This window comes from Platalea leucorodia (genome assembly GCF_965183815.1).
Source record: "Platalea leucorodia genome assembly, chromosome: 6".
Taxonomy (NCBI): Eukaryota; Metazoa; Chordata; class Aves; order Pelecaniformes; family Threskiornithidae; genus Platalea; species Platalea leucorodia.
Genome location: NC_138828.1, coordinates 1630257 through 1647566, shown reverse-complemented (window position 1 = coordinate 1647566; position 17310 = coordinate 1630257). Strand labels below are relative to the sequence as shown.

Sequence of the window (17310 nt, the reverse complement as noted above, 5' to 3'; positions counted from 1 at the left end):
CTGAGCTCTCTCGAGCACCAGCCGGCCTTCGGAGCGCTCCCAGGAACACCACCCTACATTCGGCTGTTTCAGGACGAGACTGGCAAGCCTTGTAATCAAGCAGCAGACACGAGCACCTCTCTTCTCTCACACTCTCCGCTTCCACTTACAATAAAAAGCTGTACAGAGTTACACGGGATGCAGCGAGTTCCCTTAGCCTGTCTACGTTTATATCAAGTTCTGGTGCCTTTCGTGACACTCCTTTCTCGCAGAATGCCCTCGAGGTATCCATATCCACCTTTCTGGTTCTTGGTTCCACTTACCGAGACGACCTGTATTACATACCACACAGATCTTTTCCAGACAAATGCTAAAATAACAACGCACAGCATCATGGAAACAGATCTCCTCTGCCAAAGGATGGAATAAAGCCAGCTACAAGAAATAAGCCTTTTTGGTCTGAACTTCTTGATAAACAAGAAATCGGCTACAGACACGTGCCTTTGATGCTAGCTGAAAAGAGGGCTGTAAGTTCCCAAAAGGCGGCTGCTGTTCTTAACTGCTCCCTCTGGCCGAGCACGAGAAGATGGGAAGATGCTCCAGACATTAAGACCCTCAAAGGACTGACCAAATCCCAAACAACATTCAAAGATGCTGAGGTAGGACTCATCACTTAGATGTCTCACTGATCTTCATGTATTATGAATCGGGATTTAGAAATTCTGGAATAATTTGCCTCAGCTATCGCATGCTCCTGTTAACCGTCCCCGTGTCGTAGCTACCTGAAATTTGCAAAGGTTTCCATGGATTCAAAACACGTACAAATAAAATCCGCGAGCACGTGAAAGATTGTAGAGGAAAGAGATGCCAAACTGGCCGACGCAGACCCAGAAGGTCCATCGTCAAGTACGCGCTGCATCTAACCACGGTCTGAGTCCGCCAGCCCTGCTGACAAAGCGGTCTCAACGCAGAAACGCGGCGCTGAGCCCGCTGCCACGACCACAAAGGCTTATTTCGCACCGTTCGGTCAATCACGCAGCAGAGACGCGTGAGCTGGATTTGAATGACCTCGTTGAGGTACCAGAAGCAAAGTACCTTTGGCAGCACAGGTCTCCGAGAAAAGCCAGGTCAACGAGCCTGCGCGGTGCAGCCTGCTGCTGGTCCCCAAGCCTGCTGCGGTACCGCTGTGCCACGCTGCAGTCGGCAGCACGGATTTATCTTCTGAAAGACTAATAAAAGCCTGACAGGATTTTATTCGAAACGGCTGTCAATTCCTACCTGCTTTTTCAGAGACAAAACTCCAAATAATTTCAGTCCCTGAGGACTGACAACGAGGGACTGCTTGATTCCTCTGTGTTTCATAACTGTGTCTAATTCTAGTTCTGTGTGTTGCACGTAGTTGTTCTTATTCTTCTCAAACCCTTTTAAGTTCCAAGGACATGTGAAAGCAAAGCACAAATAGGAATTTGAGAAGCTGAGAGACGATGAAGAAAAGGCCGAGCGCTGAAGGGGAATGGAGCTGCTCTTTCATCCCCAGCCCATAGCGTCAAAAACCTCAACGGTCACTACACGTTGCATTGGCTTGTAAGGATTTATATAATGTTAAAAGGGGGGAAAAACGTACAAGCAAATAGATTAAACAACAGAATAATTATTCTCAGATGGACCAACCACGTTATTTTCAAGATGGAGGGGAACCCTTGGATATGTCAAAACACATGCAATCAAGACAACTGCCTTCAAACTGCAGGAATTGCAACCAGTAGAAGGAGGAAAGCAGCATCAGTCATTGGCACAATTTAACTATTACTGAGAAAGAAACAGGACCCGAACTTTCAACAGCGACAGGCGAGCCTTAATAACAACTTGGAACGTTAAAGTCACATGAGTATTTCTATTAACATCTCATGTCCCATAACATCTTACCAACTTATGCAGAGCTCAGACTTGTTTCCACTTCAACCACCGCAAACTTTGCCCTTGGCTTAAGGAAGGAAAAAACAAGCTTTTTGCAACGTTCCTCGACGAGAACGCTTCGTGGCCGAGTTCTCTTCTCCTAGATGAAAGCACGCGTGCGCGACTCTCGGCAGAGAAACCGCGTGTGACTGACAGTGTGTTTCAGCAAAACATTTAAACGCTTCCTTGCAGTCAAAACTGCCTCTTTCAAAAGCTACCGTAGGCTAGAGTCGCCTGGAGCAGATGTGTAACCAACGAACACGGGGGTACCGTACCTTCGGTATGGACGTCCGGGAGCACGTCGGTGGGGTGCTGCACTACAGCTGACCGCCTGTACACCATGTGGATTCGCCCCTTTTCCTCTTCCATTTGCTTTCCTCTTTCCAAAGGCTCAATGAAGTATTCATCCTTATCAGTTCTTATCATTCCAGCCTGGTGAGGAAGAGAGAAAGCACGCCAATATGTCATTTGAGAGCCTGAAGACCTGGCCTGATGCTTTAAAAACAAATACCAAGAGGGGCGAAGCATAAAACACTCGGCATATTACTGTGCTGTAAGACTCAAATTGCCGCTGCGTTTCCTTTGCGTGGACTTCTTGCCAGAGGCATGATCCCTCTGCGCTCCGGGGACGTTCAAAGGCATCAAGAGAAAATCTTGTATACGTACGAGAGACATTACTCCTTCAAAAACACAACTAAGACCGAAGTCATATAGGAGTTTACCATTTGCACGTTATGCACGGCTATTTTGTGATCCAAGCATGGCGCGCTGAGCACTGCGTACGGCAATGTTCTGCTAATCCCTCACCCATACACGTTCTCAACCCCTGACGGCTCAGGCCCTTCATTTGACTTCATTAAAACCAGCAGAAGCCACACGGCTTCCTACTTCCATGAACACATACTGTTCCACCCTGTAACTACGAAGCGATCGACAAGTCTTCAAAACCCCTTCTCTTAATGTCTTCCGCCTGCAAAAGCTGCGGGACAGCTTTGCGGACAAGGCAGATTTATCCCCGTGATTACCACAATTAAACTCACTGGAGTAAGTCACACCTGCGTAAGTCCGGTTTAAGGGAAGAGAGACTCATGCTCAGGAGGAAAAATTTCTTAGCTGGCACTCGAATATAAATCGCAGTAAGTAATGATGAAGGAAATCTGGCAATACGCCCAAGGAAACAGCCACTTCAAAAATCCTGCTGTATCTAAGGGCAGCAAGACTCAACTTCTTCCAGTGAAAGCAAGAACATCAGGTAGGGGAAAAACGGATGCAGAGTATGTGAAAATACTGGCAAACACCAACGAGAGATGTGTTTCGAGGAATCTGCAAGTTATTATCAAAGACACGAACGTACAAAACACGAATGAGGCGTGAGCTCTGCTCAGCCACGAACAGGTGGCAACCAAGGCATGCAAAACCTCCTGTTCTCGTCCCACCTGCACCAGATCCACAGGTGAGCTTAGGTCTTGCACGTACATATATATATAAAAGAGGGCAGGCTATATCTTCAGTTACAGCTGCCACTCGCTCGCTCTCAGCCGAGCGATGTGTTGGTTTTTTCCATAAACCAAAAAAACCCCTACCAGAGAGCTCAGTTACCGTAACGCTCTAACTAGAGATTTCACTACACCTACGGTAGGAATTACAGTCGTGGCGTTGACTGCAACCATAGACACACACAAAGCATGAACCAAAAAAAAAAAAACACCAACCCAAAAAACCCCAGGAAAAAACCCAAAGGAGATGATCCTGACAGTTCTGCGAACGGCTCCGGGGCCTGCCCAGCCCCGCTGAAGGAGGCACGGTTGCAACCCTACGCTCCGGCTTTGAATGCCATCAAACTTATTGATGGCAATGCTACGCAGACTGTTATTTTTCATTTTTCTTTAACAAATGGAGATTATCATAGTCCAAGCTTAGCTAATGTGTCAAATACAAGTAGGCAGAATTGTGAAGGTATACGACAGAGTATAAAAATGAGTATTTTAATGAAAATATCCAAAATGTCACAAACAGTAGTTCAGCACAAGCTTTCCGCGCTCTCTCTGTTTTCTTACATCTACGCTCAAATTTTCAGTTAATGAATTTCTTCAAATATTGGCTAAACTACATGAAACTAAATACTACATTCTTCCTTTGTTTTCCTTACATGAGTAGCCGTACCAAGCCAGATTTTCGGTTGGAATAACTCAAGTCACCATCACAAGTCGGTTTTTCATGTGGCTAGTACACATAATTAGACTGGGAATTAACAAGTCCCCGCTGCATGTTAATGGCTTATTTGCTTGCCATTTTTCTGTGCAACACCAAGTTTCGTATTTACAGTTGCTACGTTACCGCTGTAGGCCTCGTCCTGGCATCACAATTTTTGTGTAAATAACCCGTTTTCTGGGGAGCCGCTGCCCGCGAGCCGAAAGCAGCGCTACCCAAAAGCAGCGCTCCGTGCAAACGCGGAGCTTGGCCGCGCTTTCCAGCTTCAACGCGTACGCTTCTTCTTGCCTGCGTTACATCTACCAAGAGCCACAATTATATTTTCGAGAATGGGTGTGCCTGGCTGCAAAAGGAATATAAGAATAATGTGCAAGCATCGAGCACGGTTTCCACTTTCACAGCTCTCCGTGAAACGCTTGGACAGCCCTAACGCATTCCACCCCCCTTAAGCCACAACTCACTGTCTGCTCCTCAAAAGCCTCCCGACTTCGCAGACGCTCATAACCTGGCCGTGTTAATGCGAGACGGGAACGGGCGCTATTTTAAAAGTCTAATTACTCGTTAAGAGGAGCAGTCCCTGAAGCGAACACCCCATTTCACCTAAGCGTGCTGAACTAATCACACAGGATCCCGTCCTGCCCCTTTTCCAAGCCGGATCCCGCTTCAGTCAGACTGGATCTCACACCCACCTTTTTTTTCTTTTAAAAGTTTTTTTGGATGGTTATTTATACAGACATAAGGTGTATCTCTTCCTTTTGTTCACCTTCCTGGTGACGGCTAACTCCACCGCTTTCAGTGGATTTGAACCGCGCCGAGGGGATTTGTGCCCGTAATCCCCAACAGATGCGACACAAATTCTCGGCAAAATTTCGGAGCCGAAGGGCTGGATGCCCAACCGGCCGTCACCAGCCCGGGGTTCCTAGAGTGCAACGCCTCCGCAGATCCAGCGCGAGAGCGAGGATCGGACCTCCGGTACGGCTCGCAACCGAGAAGTTAATTAAAACCAGGCACAGTCCAACGGCTCCGACGGCCCGAGGGCTGCGGGCACAGACCGTTTACCATGTGCGGCGATGGGCTGCTTGCGAGGAGAGTGTTCCCCACAGGCCCAAGAGAGAAAGGAAGGATTACAACGGAGAGCGGGCGACTGGTTTCATAGCCAAGGGCCAAACCCGAAGGAAAAAATCCCTTCCGTGCCTCTTCGCCTTGTTTTAAGCTTTGCTTCGTTTGCAGGTATGATTTGGCATCACCTGCGTGGAAGCCGAATACGTTTCACGTGCTTTTGAGTAATTAATTTGCCCACGCTTTTGAGATACTCACCCTTGCTTTGCTTCACCGCTACAGTAAGCGGTGCAAATATCACCACGCGCCGTCTGACGTTTAATACCTATGAGTTAAAATTCCTAGAGCGGAGTTACCTTACAAAGCATGTTGTAAACGACAGCAGACAAATTTTTATCAATATTTAAATTTTTTTCCTTTTATCGGAAAGTGAGATTTAGAATCAACAGGGGCAGTTTTGGTCCATTTAAACCGCCTGCGGGCAAGCACGAATGCAGAACCCCGCCTGCTTTCCCTTCTGACTCCCTCCCCAGATTTCATCAATAAAAAGAGGTTGAAATTTTCCATGTGAATGGAGAAAGAGGAGCAGAAGCAGGTATCGCGTTTTCAAGTGCATCTTGGCTGCGCACCCTCCGGTCAATCCCGCATTTTCTCTCCCAGCAGCAAGCAGGTGTTTAGGGCACACGCTTTTACCGGCTCACTTGGAGAAAAGACTGCGGTGGATTTTCAAGAAAGAAGTATGTGGTGGAAATTTTTTTTTTTTCCCCCACAAAAGCACATTTATGGAGCAATACAGGAAAGCGTAGTCTGAAATCTTGGAATGCTATTAATTTTACTGTTTTTTTCTTATAAATTAACGATGCTCAAAGTTTCCATCAACTGCAGGAGGCAGTTTGAAATCTGCGTTTCTGTGAAGTTTATCGACAGCTGTCCTCATTACTATTAACTTGTGAAACCGGGAACGCAACAGAACTACCAAGAGCGAAAAGAAGCCTTTGTGGCACGGCGGCTGGAAATAAACCCGCCTGTTCCCACCACCATTTCAACCCCGACCGAGGCTCGGGGGAAGCGGATTAACTTCCCAGCTTTCCTATAGACTCGCTTCTCCCATGTTTAAAACCGCAGCAAATCCCCCTCCCCGGGGAGGGCACGGGGAAACCTGCCGACCGTCTGTCCAGCGCCTTGCGCGCACCCACCCTGCTGCCTAATGTCGATTCTCGTCTTTAAACGACTCGCGCCCATCGACGCCTTTCAGCCCTGCAGCTCTTCTCCTCCTCCTCGATCCAGAAGGAACGGCGCAGAGCAAACCGAGGGAAAACATCGCCGCTGAATTAAACCGACGCAGGAGCAAGTCCTGCCCGGGTTCGTAATAAAAGGTAACTGGGAGCAAGGCCAAATCGAGCCTGGCCCAGGCAGCCCACCTAGGAGGGGTCCCAGAGGACCGCAAACCATGCGTGCTTTACTGGACAACCCACGGACAAAGCAAAACCTGGAAAAAAGCAAGTTTTTTTCCAATTGCAAAAAGACACAGACAATAATAAGGGAATTACAAACAACATAAAGCCTTGAGAAAATAACCTACAAGGGCAGGTTAAACTAAAGAATCGCTTACTGAGCCAAAATCAACAGCATTTAAGGGGGAACGTGATTCCGTATAAACACGCACGGGCTACGAGCGGCAGGAGAGGAAAGAACCATTCATTCCGAGAGCACAACAGGGAACTGTGGAGTGACCATTAACAGTGGTGACATTTAACTTCAATGTTAGCCTAAACGTTACGGGTGGGATTTTCAAAAGTATTTTAGGAAGTTAAATGCCCCGTTTCCAGCGGTCTGCAGTGAGGGCAAGTCATTCAACTCTCAGGTGTGTTTTGAAAAGCCCACCCTCCGAAGTCAGAAAGCGAAAGGGTTTGTTTAGCCAGGCAGCAGATCACGCCGTCGGCCCTTACCAACCCAAGGGCTGCTAACGCCTGCACCCGGTGTCACCCGGGAGTAGGAGACGCTTTGGGTTGTTGCCGTCTACAGAGCATCTATTTTACGAAATAAACCTACGACAGAACATCCCCATCCTACCTGTCATCTCATGGTCGATGCAATGAAGTCAGCAGATGCTCTCGTTTTTTGATGCAGTCTCCGCTGCCCACCTCTATCCCAAGTTCTGCTTTTTTGCCCTTCTCGCTGTCCTCTGATAGACTGGACGTGGTGCCCCCAAACACCAAAGCTTCTTTTTCTCATGCAGCTCCCTCTACAAAACAGTCATTTGCCTAACTGCCTATGAAAAAAGCTTGACAAGATGAGGTTTCTAAAGTCCCGAGACCTCCACCTACTGTACTCATCACTCACCTCTTACTCTTCCCACCTCCTCTCCTGCCTGCATCTGCTCCCTCCTGTCTCTCCCTGAACTCCGTAAGCTCTTCGCAGCAGAAGCTGGCTTCGTCCAGCACGGGGCCTGATCCACCAGTATAAACCAGTATAGACCTCCCTCGTATAAACCAAACACACCACATGCACGCTGTCAGTTGAAACCAGGTATTGCGTGCATCTGCGTCTGTATACGAACGCTAGAAAAGAACGCTGAATCACCAAAGAGATGCGACCACAATGATTCAAGAGTAGATCCAAGTATGTGTGCCACAGTACCAGCGACCATCGGATCCTCTAACACCATCCGAGCAAACTGGTTTGATACTAAAGGAATTGCAAACACAGTCTTTGACACGCCAGGCATGCGAATAAAGCGAGGTCTGTAGCAGGAGCACCATCGAGCACCAATTCACAGACTCTTCTGTCGTACAGCAGTGGCCAACGCAGGCTCCGAGGGAAGGAGCAGAGCGAGCAAGACGCGGCGCGGTGATCCTCCCGCCGGGCTCCAGCCGAGGAGCGTTCTCAGCGGGAAGCCGGGACGGGCGGGATACCTCGCGCCGCAGGGCGAGCCGGCTCCTGGGAGCAGCAGGGCCAGGACAACCACAGCTACGCAGGGCTCGCTGCCCGGCGCGCTCAGTCGAGCGCCACTTAACCTCACCGGCACGGAGCGCGTACGGGAGCAGGGTGACCAAAACCGTGCCGCTTATCCAGAGGTTCGTCGGAGAACACCAGTATGATAATTACCAAGAGAAGTGGGCGAACAGCGGCTTCAGTGACCACGTGTCACACCAGCTCCTCCTGGGACAGAGTTAACTCTCCCGTTTTCCCTACAAATCTCCAGCTGGCCCTGCTCCGAGAGCGGCTGTTGGCTGCAATTCCATCAAGCGATGCTCAGAGCCAGCCGACTCCTGACGGACACGATCCAGCAACGTTTAGGTCTCAACCAAGAGCTCGAAGTTGGTGGCGGGGGGGAAACACCAGGAATCTCAAAGGATACCAGTGGGAGCAGCTCTCCATTTTTCTGGTTGGCCTGTTGACGTTCAGGATGCGTTTCCCCAACGTTATTTCTAAACGAGCAACTAGGTGACACGGCCGCCGGTCACGCGGAGATCCCTCTCCGCGCCGCCAGCGAGGGTGACACCAGCACCACGACCCCAAGGAGCTCTACATACTTTCATCCACAAGGGTTTCTGTGCTGCCTGCTTCCATATCACTAAAACCGTATACATTTAAGTAGAACGACATTGAATTATAGCTAAAGACTAACAGGTTCAACTATTCTCCATTGACTCAAGGGCAGTAGGTGCACAATACAGTAACTATTTTCAGTGAAAAATGCTTTCATTCCAATGTTTCGGTGGCTTTACTGCTATTTTTATCTGTGTATGCGCTTATCTTCACAATAATATATTTTGGCTAGTATCTGCATTTTGAAAACCCTGCATTTCCGTAAGACATCATGAATCTACCTCAGAAAAGGTAATATTATCAATTACATTTTTAAGCTGCCCTTCGTGCCTTCGTACTACGCAGAAATATTTTTTAAGAGGTTGACATGATACTCTGGGGAACCGAGGCATTAATTAGCTGCTATTTCTCCTAAGCCAGCTTTGAACAGCAAGACAACTGAACGCGCAAGGGTGCTTTAAGCCCATCGGAAGTAGGATATTGCGATATCTAGGAATTGCGACACGGCTGCTCCCAGGCCCGCGTGGCACGCGTGGGAGTCAAGCGTAAAGAGCAAGAGTTCTGCTGCCAAGCTGGTTTCGCAGGCTGCTCGCATCAGGTTGCTCCCTCTCTCTCGTGTTTTGGTTTTTTAAAAATATCTTCCTTTTTTTACTTAGGCGAGAAAGAAAAGAGATCGCATCCTAGAACGTCCCTCGCGAGGATCAACCGTTTCTCACGCCACACCTGCTCTCCGTGCACTATTCACGCTTTTCTAACCAACCCCTGGGTCGCCCGACCTGTTCCACACTTTAAAACTCTGATTTTTATTCGTTTATTTTTGTATTTTGTCCTTTCGCCCTTTCCAGCTAGAAACTAGGAGCAACATATAAGTGCTTTTCCAGCAGTTCATGGGGATTACATATTTAATCTCTACCTTTTACAAACTGAGGACAAGCGGCGCTGCGGTGAATCAGCCACGCCAGGCCGGCCTCGGCGCCGGGGAAGGGCCCGCCAACGCTGCCCCGCGGCGCACCCGGTGCTTAACGGGGGTCTTCAGAGGACCGACATCCAACGCCGCTCTCGTTGGATATACGACATGCCGTGCTGCCTGGCTTTGCGTTCCTGCGGAAGAGCTCACGCTCTTGGATTAAACACCTTCTCCGCCTGCTTTCAGTTGCTTTTATGAAGACGCAGAGCCTTTGCGCTACACTGAATACAATGAACGAGGAGTTCAAATCCTTCGCACTATCCTAAAATAAAACGTTCACCTGTTTGACGTGGCTTTCTCGCAACCAACCATTATACAGGCCTTTAGCAAAGCGGTACCTGCTCCAGCTGAGTGCGCGACAGACCTGCTGCGTCTGCACCCGAGGCAGAAAACTCGACCCCCTAAAAGAAGTCAGTCGTCCAACCTGTAATTGCACTGCACCACGAAGGATACGAGACCAATATAGCTTCGCTGCATCCCCCTGCGCAAGAACCTTCCTTTATATTACAGGCACCTTTTATCTGGCTTAGGAGATGTACGCCCTTCTGCACCAGCGATCTGGAAATACCACCTACTGTCTCTTTACTGTGAAGGTTTGAAACAGGGGAGATGAAAAACTTACAAAACAGAAATTTAACATCACATTCAAGGCTCTACATTCATCTCTAAATGGAGCAGGCTGTCAATAACAGAAGCAGATGAATAAGCAGGCCGGAGTTTGCTCAGCAGTAGGAGGTTGCCTGTATGACTTGGGGCTGCAGGAATAGTCCTCGGTAAGGAACAAGCAAACTACATAAAGAAGAAAATCAGCAATAAGCGCAGGGGTATGAGGATGCAAAGATCACCTTCCCTCTAGAAGAAAGTTCCAACTTGGGACCCTTCAGCAGCATGCAGGTGCAAATACAGAGTAATCAGAACGGGCTATGTAGTTGGCCTCTACCTAGGAGGGAAGCAGAAATGAGAAGAAGGTAACTGCTCTCACCACAGCACGTGTGGAAGCAGGCGTGCATGAAAGGGCCAGACAGTTACTTTCCAGTCTGAGGACAGCTAAGAATTCAGCGGGAAAAGGGAAAAGTGCCTGCACAAGACAGCCACCCCTGTTTCAGGGGAGAGACTGTGCTCAGGGGCGTCCATCTGCTTGCTTAGAAGAACAAGATCTAAATCTGATGGCTGCAACCAACACGGGCAAAGACAGTTTTGTCTGGAGGATGTACACCAAGACTCCGAGAGCCCGCGACAGTTCAGATCAATTGCCACCGGCGTGCGAGCAAAGGGACTGTCACTACCCAAGGTCAGGAGAGTAGGGCCCAAACACACCTCGGTCTGTGAAATTACACACCTCGCCGCTCTACGCGCGGGTACGACAGCTATAAAGGATTGCAGCTTGTGTTGAAATAGGAAACAAGCCCGCTTAGAAAAAGGCTCCTCCACCATCTTGACGTCTGTCCTTCAAAACAGAGAAGGAGACTCTTCTCTCCCGCGACAAAGATGGGGCCTCCCGGGCTCCGTACCGTCAGCGCTGCACGTCAGCCCTCCGGCCTCCCCCGCTGCGACGGCCATCAACCCCAACCCAAGGCGTTGCTCCACGTGGAGCAGCGTAGGCGACGGCGTCCTTAGCCACGCGCTCTCTGAACGAAAGGAAGAGAAGCGGGACGCTGGCAGCAGCGCGTCAGAGAAAGAATCAAGACAAACAGCGACACGTTGTCCAAGCTCGCAAAAACGCAAAAGAATGGCTCTCCTCCTCCTAGAGATTTCTCCACATTTTTTTTTTTACCTTCCGTTCTTCAAAGCATGAGCTGGGGGCAGAAGAGGGCTTTATTTGACTGGGAGAAGCTGAGTATCGTTCTCTCTCATGAAGACCAACAGAGGTGCTGTGTACCGAAGAGGTATGCTGCGTACGCCAAGTCTACTTGCACCTTCCACCAGCGTTTTCTAGCAGTCCCCAAGGTGGACTCCCAACGCCCTGGTTTCCCACGCAGTAACTGAAAGAATCAAGCGCCACGCATGCCTTAAAAACGAAATGCAGAAACACGTACGGCATCCCTAAGCGTCGCAATTGGGATATCTGAATCTATTCTCACTTCGGGCCACAAATCGCTTGTTTGGCTCGTAACAAAATCTCTTAACAGATTCTCCACGCGCGATAAGTTAAAATGAGAAGGTTGCTTGTGCTGACCCGAGTAGTTTCAGCTAGCATCGTCATTTATTTCACCCTCCACCAACGCCGACCGAGCCAGAACCGCAGCAGAAGGGCTCGACAGTCCAACCAACACAAAGCTGCCGCCTCCCAGAAAACGCTTGCTTCTGACCATTCTATCAATGACACGGGAAAACGTTTCCAGGGCTCCCCCCCACCCCTTATTTCTCCCTTTTTCCTTGTTCGACAATCGCAGGTGGCTGACAGCTCTATCCTGCCGCTCACTCAATAGAAGCCCTATTGAAAAGCATCAAGAGCTCTGTGTTCCCTCAATTTAATATCCCAGCACCAGCCAAGCAGACACCGCACCCTGCCAAGACAAACATATGGGACTTGGCAGAAGGGGAGGGGGCAGTTTCTGGAGACAGCCCTCCAGTCTAAACTTCTTAAGGACTCGACATAAACATGCTTTTATGAAAAAGGTGCTGCCTCGTCTAAAAACACAGATTCAGGGCAAAAACACTACTACCTTTCACCCTCTCTGTTAGTTTAAGGTGTGTTCAGTTCAATGACTGTGCAAAACCTGCGTCACGGCTACCTGCTGCTCGCTTTTTTTAATCCAGAGACGAAAACTTTTTGGAGCCGCACCGAACACTGGTTGATTTATTGGAAGAAAAAGAAAAGCAAAGAAGGATGCTTGGCCCGCAGCACGTTTCCCTTTGCCCGCCTCCACCGAAACAGAGCTACGGCGCTGGGAATGGATTCCAAGTTTCCTACACGCGTAGCCCCAGGGTTGTACCTTCGATTCACTGGGCGGATATTATTTCTCCTGCCACGTGGGATCCGTATTTTGTCAAGAATCGACTGATTCTCTGGGTTTCTTCTTCGAAAATATTCTAGAAACTTCTGAAGTTGTAGAGATCGCCCCGCGATGCCCCTCTTCAGTTGGTGACTATCAACCGGAGCGTTCTTCTCCAGCATTTCTTCATGCACCAAGTACGCATCTGTATTTAGGTACGAACACACGACGAGATGCCTCCCACGGCGTTGTCTCACGCTAGGCTCAGCGTGACGAGCGCAGGCGGTCACCTCGCAGTACGTGGACCTCGTCTTTTCTCGGCCTCTGCTGCCAACAGGCACCCGATCTCCAGGATCGGGCAGGGAAGCTGGCCCCGCGCCCGAGCGGGGCAGCGCCCCGCGCGCACCCCTTGCTCCGCGGACAGGGACCCACACACCCCAGCACGGAGACAGGCTGGGGGGCAGCGCGTTTTTGAGAGACTAAAGGATATAAATGAACAAAAACAGGCACAACTCTTCTACTCACACACATCAGGGCTAGGTACCTAACCTGGCAGGATAATTCATCTGGCTGTTTTTATTTTTTTAGCGGGCATGACTGTCGACACCGCAGACCAAGAGCGAGGTTGCACGAGGCGTCGCAGTACCAGCAGCCCATCCCCGACGCCCCTTTTTGCCGGGGCGACCCGGAGGGGCGAGTTACCCGAGCGAATGCACTGTGTAAGCATGCACATCAAGTATCACATCTGCTAAATAAATACCGGGGGCAAGCCATCGCCTTGCTGGAATTGCTGTGGATCACTGGACCTCCACAGCCAACTCCTGACACCCACAGGAAACAGGAGTCAAGTTTTAGCAAAGAACACATCATACAAACAAAACAGTAATAAAAAAGGAATATCAGGGTACGGTCTACCACTAAACAGAACTGGCAAACAGAAGCACGTTTGCATGGTCCTGTGGCTTCATTTCTTAACCTAGCATGGATGCACAGGTATTGCTCTCATACTAAAGCATGTCCATCGTCTACTGGGGTTCCAATCTGTTACAGAACACCTACAGATACCTTGCTGACAGCACAGACACGTTCTCCTGCTAGATAAAAGCTTTGGTAGATAGAGAGTCTCCTTTTCCAGCTTCCCCAAGCAACATTTTGCAGTCGGTATCCACAATATCAGTGCTCGGCACCAAAGAGGAACGATGAGCTCGGCCGTCCGCACAACACCCTCACAGCCCACGCCATCAACCTCAATTCAGCGAGACTTCTGTGGGTAGATGGAGTCGAGCAACTTCGTACGTACAGACGGGTCCCGTCACCTGTATAAAAACCACATCTGGCAAACCAGGGAAGAATTCCCCTTCTGCTCGTAAAGCTACTGAGAGGTCTGTCACGCCTACCTGCTTTCTTCTCTTTTTCTATTTATTCTGCTTTCTGTAGTTATTGCTGGCCTAAATTCCATAGGTCAACGTATACAATTAATCAAAATAAAGTGAAAGCAGTCAAGCATCACGCATTTTCTTCTCTTTATGACACTTCCAAGTAATTTAGACTCAGTAATCTCTATTATCTTATCACAAGGTTGTGTACAACATACACTACTGATCTGATAAAAGTGGCTACAGATAATTTTAAAACGATGTAAAGCACGGAGAAGATTGGATATCAATATCGAAAGCTTACCAAATGGCCCATAAATGGCATTCATTTCCAATTCCAGGCAATTACGCGAAACTACAAGTTTTCTCTTCGCCTCACTAAAAATGCAAAGAGAGAAGTGCACCCAAAGAGAAAGGCGCAGGCCATCGCTCTGCCCGCAGCGCGCGTCGCTGCAAGCTGCTATCAGCATTGCAGCTGCAAGAAAAGGAACCGGTTGCTCTGCCTGCGGGCCAGACGGCGGAGCCGGGGGGCAGCTCCGGGGCAGCCCCCGACCCCGCCGGGACCGCCGTTCCTCGCTGCTGTGCAGCCTGGGCAACTGGCGTGCTCCCTCAGGAACGGGCGCTGGCACGAGCTGGCCCCGCGGTTTCAGTAGGCTTAATAAAACGGAGGTGGCAGAAAATCAAATGGACCACGCGGGCAAACAGCTGGAAGGAGTTAGAAGCCTTCAGCGTGGACACGCAGCCGCGCTCTTCGACGCTGATCGAACAACTTCCCTCCAGCGTTTGCTCGCGCAGCAGAAAGCGTGACACGCCGGGATTTTGACAAGACAGATCTAAATGCGCTGCCACCACATGAAGTTAGGAGCAGACCGAGGTACGCGCTTAACAAAGCCATCTCAGCAGGAATTTGCGAATCCAGGAGACAGCACCACCAACCGAGGAGGGCTTCCGACGCCTGCGATGGCCGGGGCCGTCCCCGGGGACCCGGGGTGGGCGGCACGTCGCTTCGAGGCTGCCGCCCGCGCCGCTGGCGCAGCCCGCTTCTCCCTCGCCTGAGGGGATCCAGGCCCCTGCCGCGGGCCGTCTCGCAGGGCTGGCAGGGAAGGGGAAAAGCCGTCCAAAAGGACATACTTCTCTCGCTGCACATCTTCTGCATGTTAAAGTATTTACGGCCTCGACATACTTGGCATATAAAAAAATACTACACATTAGAAGAATGCTGGAAAAAAGTAATATGGCAGTGCTCTGCACATTTTGAGAAACAGATGTTATTGATACAGTTGCTGGGTGCAGCGAGAGAGGAGGCCTGCAGATGAAACCCGTTACCCCACGGATGGGCCTCCAGCCCCACGGACCCTCTGCGGCTTCGGGGGCTGCGGGCAGGCGCCGCGGCCTCGAGGCAAAGCATCCCCGCCGGCCGGCTCCTTCGGCACCGGCACCCTTTGAGCTACGTCTAGTACGGCAAGCAGGAATTCGACAGCTCGTTTTTCCTCTCTGCAAGATCAATGTGACATCCAATCCATGTTATATCGCATGTTTTATCTGCTGCAGAATTCCTGGCAATGCATTTCAGGATTAAAGCAAGAGCTCCCGAATCATTTTAGCCTCAGTTCTTGAAGGCTATTAAACACAGACGGCATAGAGCAGCGTTGGCACTTTTTTAATAAGAAAAATCTTAAGAGTGAGATAGCACTGATTTAAAAACATGAAACCCAATTCTGAATCAAGTGAAATATTCAAACAGTACACATGGCTCAGGTTTCACAGCCAGCTGAATTATTCCCACAGCACAACTTTGTGACTAATCACCTAAAACCAGATTTTTTAAACAAACAAACAAAAAAATCTTCTGCCGCTACAAAGGAAAATATTATTTGTTCAACTGAATACCAGGACGAAGATTCAGAAACAGGATGAAAACCCAGGAATGTTTAATATCCTCCTCCAAACTACGGACACAATTCAGGAATAAGCAGCGAAGACACACTCATACCAAAACACCAAATGTCAAGCTGACCAGAAACAAAACACTCATTTCCTTAACTAAGAAGAGTTCTTCCGGTGGCTACCAAACCCATGTTAAATACAAAGGTGATCTCCGTTTCAAACACATCTAGCACACTGAGTAATCTGAGTACTAAAAGCATCGCCATGGGATTACCGCTCCAATTGCACACCACGCTGGGAGGAGTCATCTCGTCAAAAGCCCCGCACAACCGGCCATTCTGCAACGCAGCAGCAACGTAAAAACTAAGAGTACAAGGAAGGAACCGCGATCTCCAAATGGCCCATTAATACAGTAAAAGACGAACTAAATAACACGAGAGAATAGAGAATGAAACGGTACGAATTCGCATCGGAAATACGCAGTGTCTTTCACGTCTGTTTCCAAAAATGAGGTCTTTTGTTAGTGGTCAGTGCCATGATGAACCTAAAGCACAGCAGGAACAGTAGCCTTGAACCGAGACAGACCTGCCTCCAAACCTACAGCCCGGAGCAATCAAGGACTCCTCGGCCAGTGGCGAGAATCTCTTGGCGAAACACGTGGCCCCCAGTCAACACGATACCAGGCTGGATAATAAAAACGGAGCGATGCTCCCGCACAAATCTGCAGCCGCGTTTAAAACGTACAGTACTTCAAATTAAAACGACTCCTCGTTAATCTCCGTACCCCACGCGGGAGCAGAATCCCTTCCCGCAATTTCGGCTCGCTCCTCCGAGGCACTGAAGCCCTCTCCATACGCTAACCGATGCGCCGCTTTAAGGAGCAAAAGGCATACGCAAGAGCCACCAAACTAACCGATATTCTGTCCAATTTGCACAGAAGAAAAGAAAATGGCCACATAGGACTGGGTCATTGCGCAGGACTGAAATGAAGCTCTTCAGCCTCCTCTATAAACGCACATAAGAAAATTCCTTTATGCTGAAATTTCTCATGCTTGGTTTTAGTTGTTTTCTTTGTTCCCCTTTCAGAAAGCCTAAGAAAAATCAATGGAACCCCTTAAGAGTTACATGAGAGCAAAAAGAAAAAACAAACTTTGATTTTATGTGGAAAAATGTGTCTCTATTTTTCGTTCTTGGAAAACCTACACAGATTCATTTTAACGGCAAAGTGCCGTGCAAAACTGGCAGGCAAAACGCTTTGTCCTTAAAGAAGGAACTGTGGTTTTAAAATGTCAGTTATTAAAGACTGAAAAGTATGCATGGAACATGCTCAGTGCAGTCAAGCATCTCCCCGCGCCCAGCGTCTCTCTGTAGAAATATTTACTGAGCA

At 49.2% G+C, this 17310-nt stretch overlaps 1 protein-coding gene across 1 annotated transcript in view; it reads right to left on the bottom strand.

The window, feature by feature from the left end:
- Positions 1-17310, bottom strand: part of ADAMTS3 (ADAM metallopeptidase with thrombospondin type 1 motif 3) — a gene marked incomplete at both ends in the record, with an annotated part of 124448 nt that overhangs the window by 82175 nt on the left and 24963 nt on the right. The window contains one exon of the mRNA XM_082315445.1: positions 2211-2367. Coding sequence (XP_082171571.1) covers positions 2211-2367 — 157 coding nt within the window. The remainder of the gene's footprint in view (positions 1-2210; positions 2368-17310) is intronic.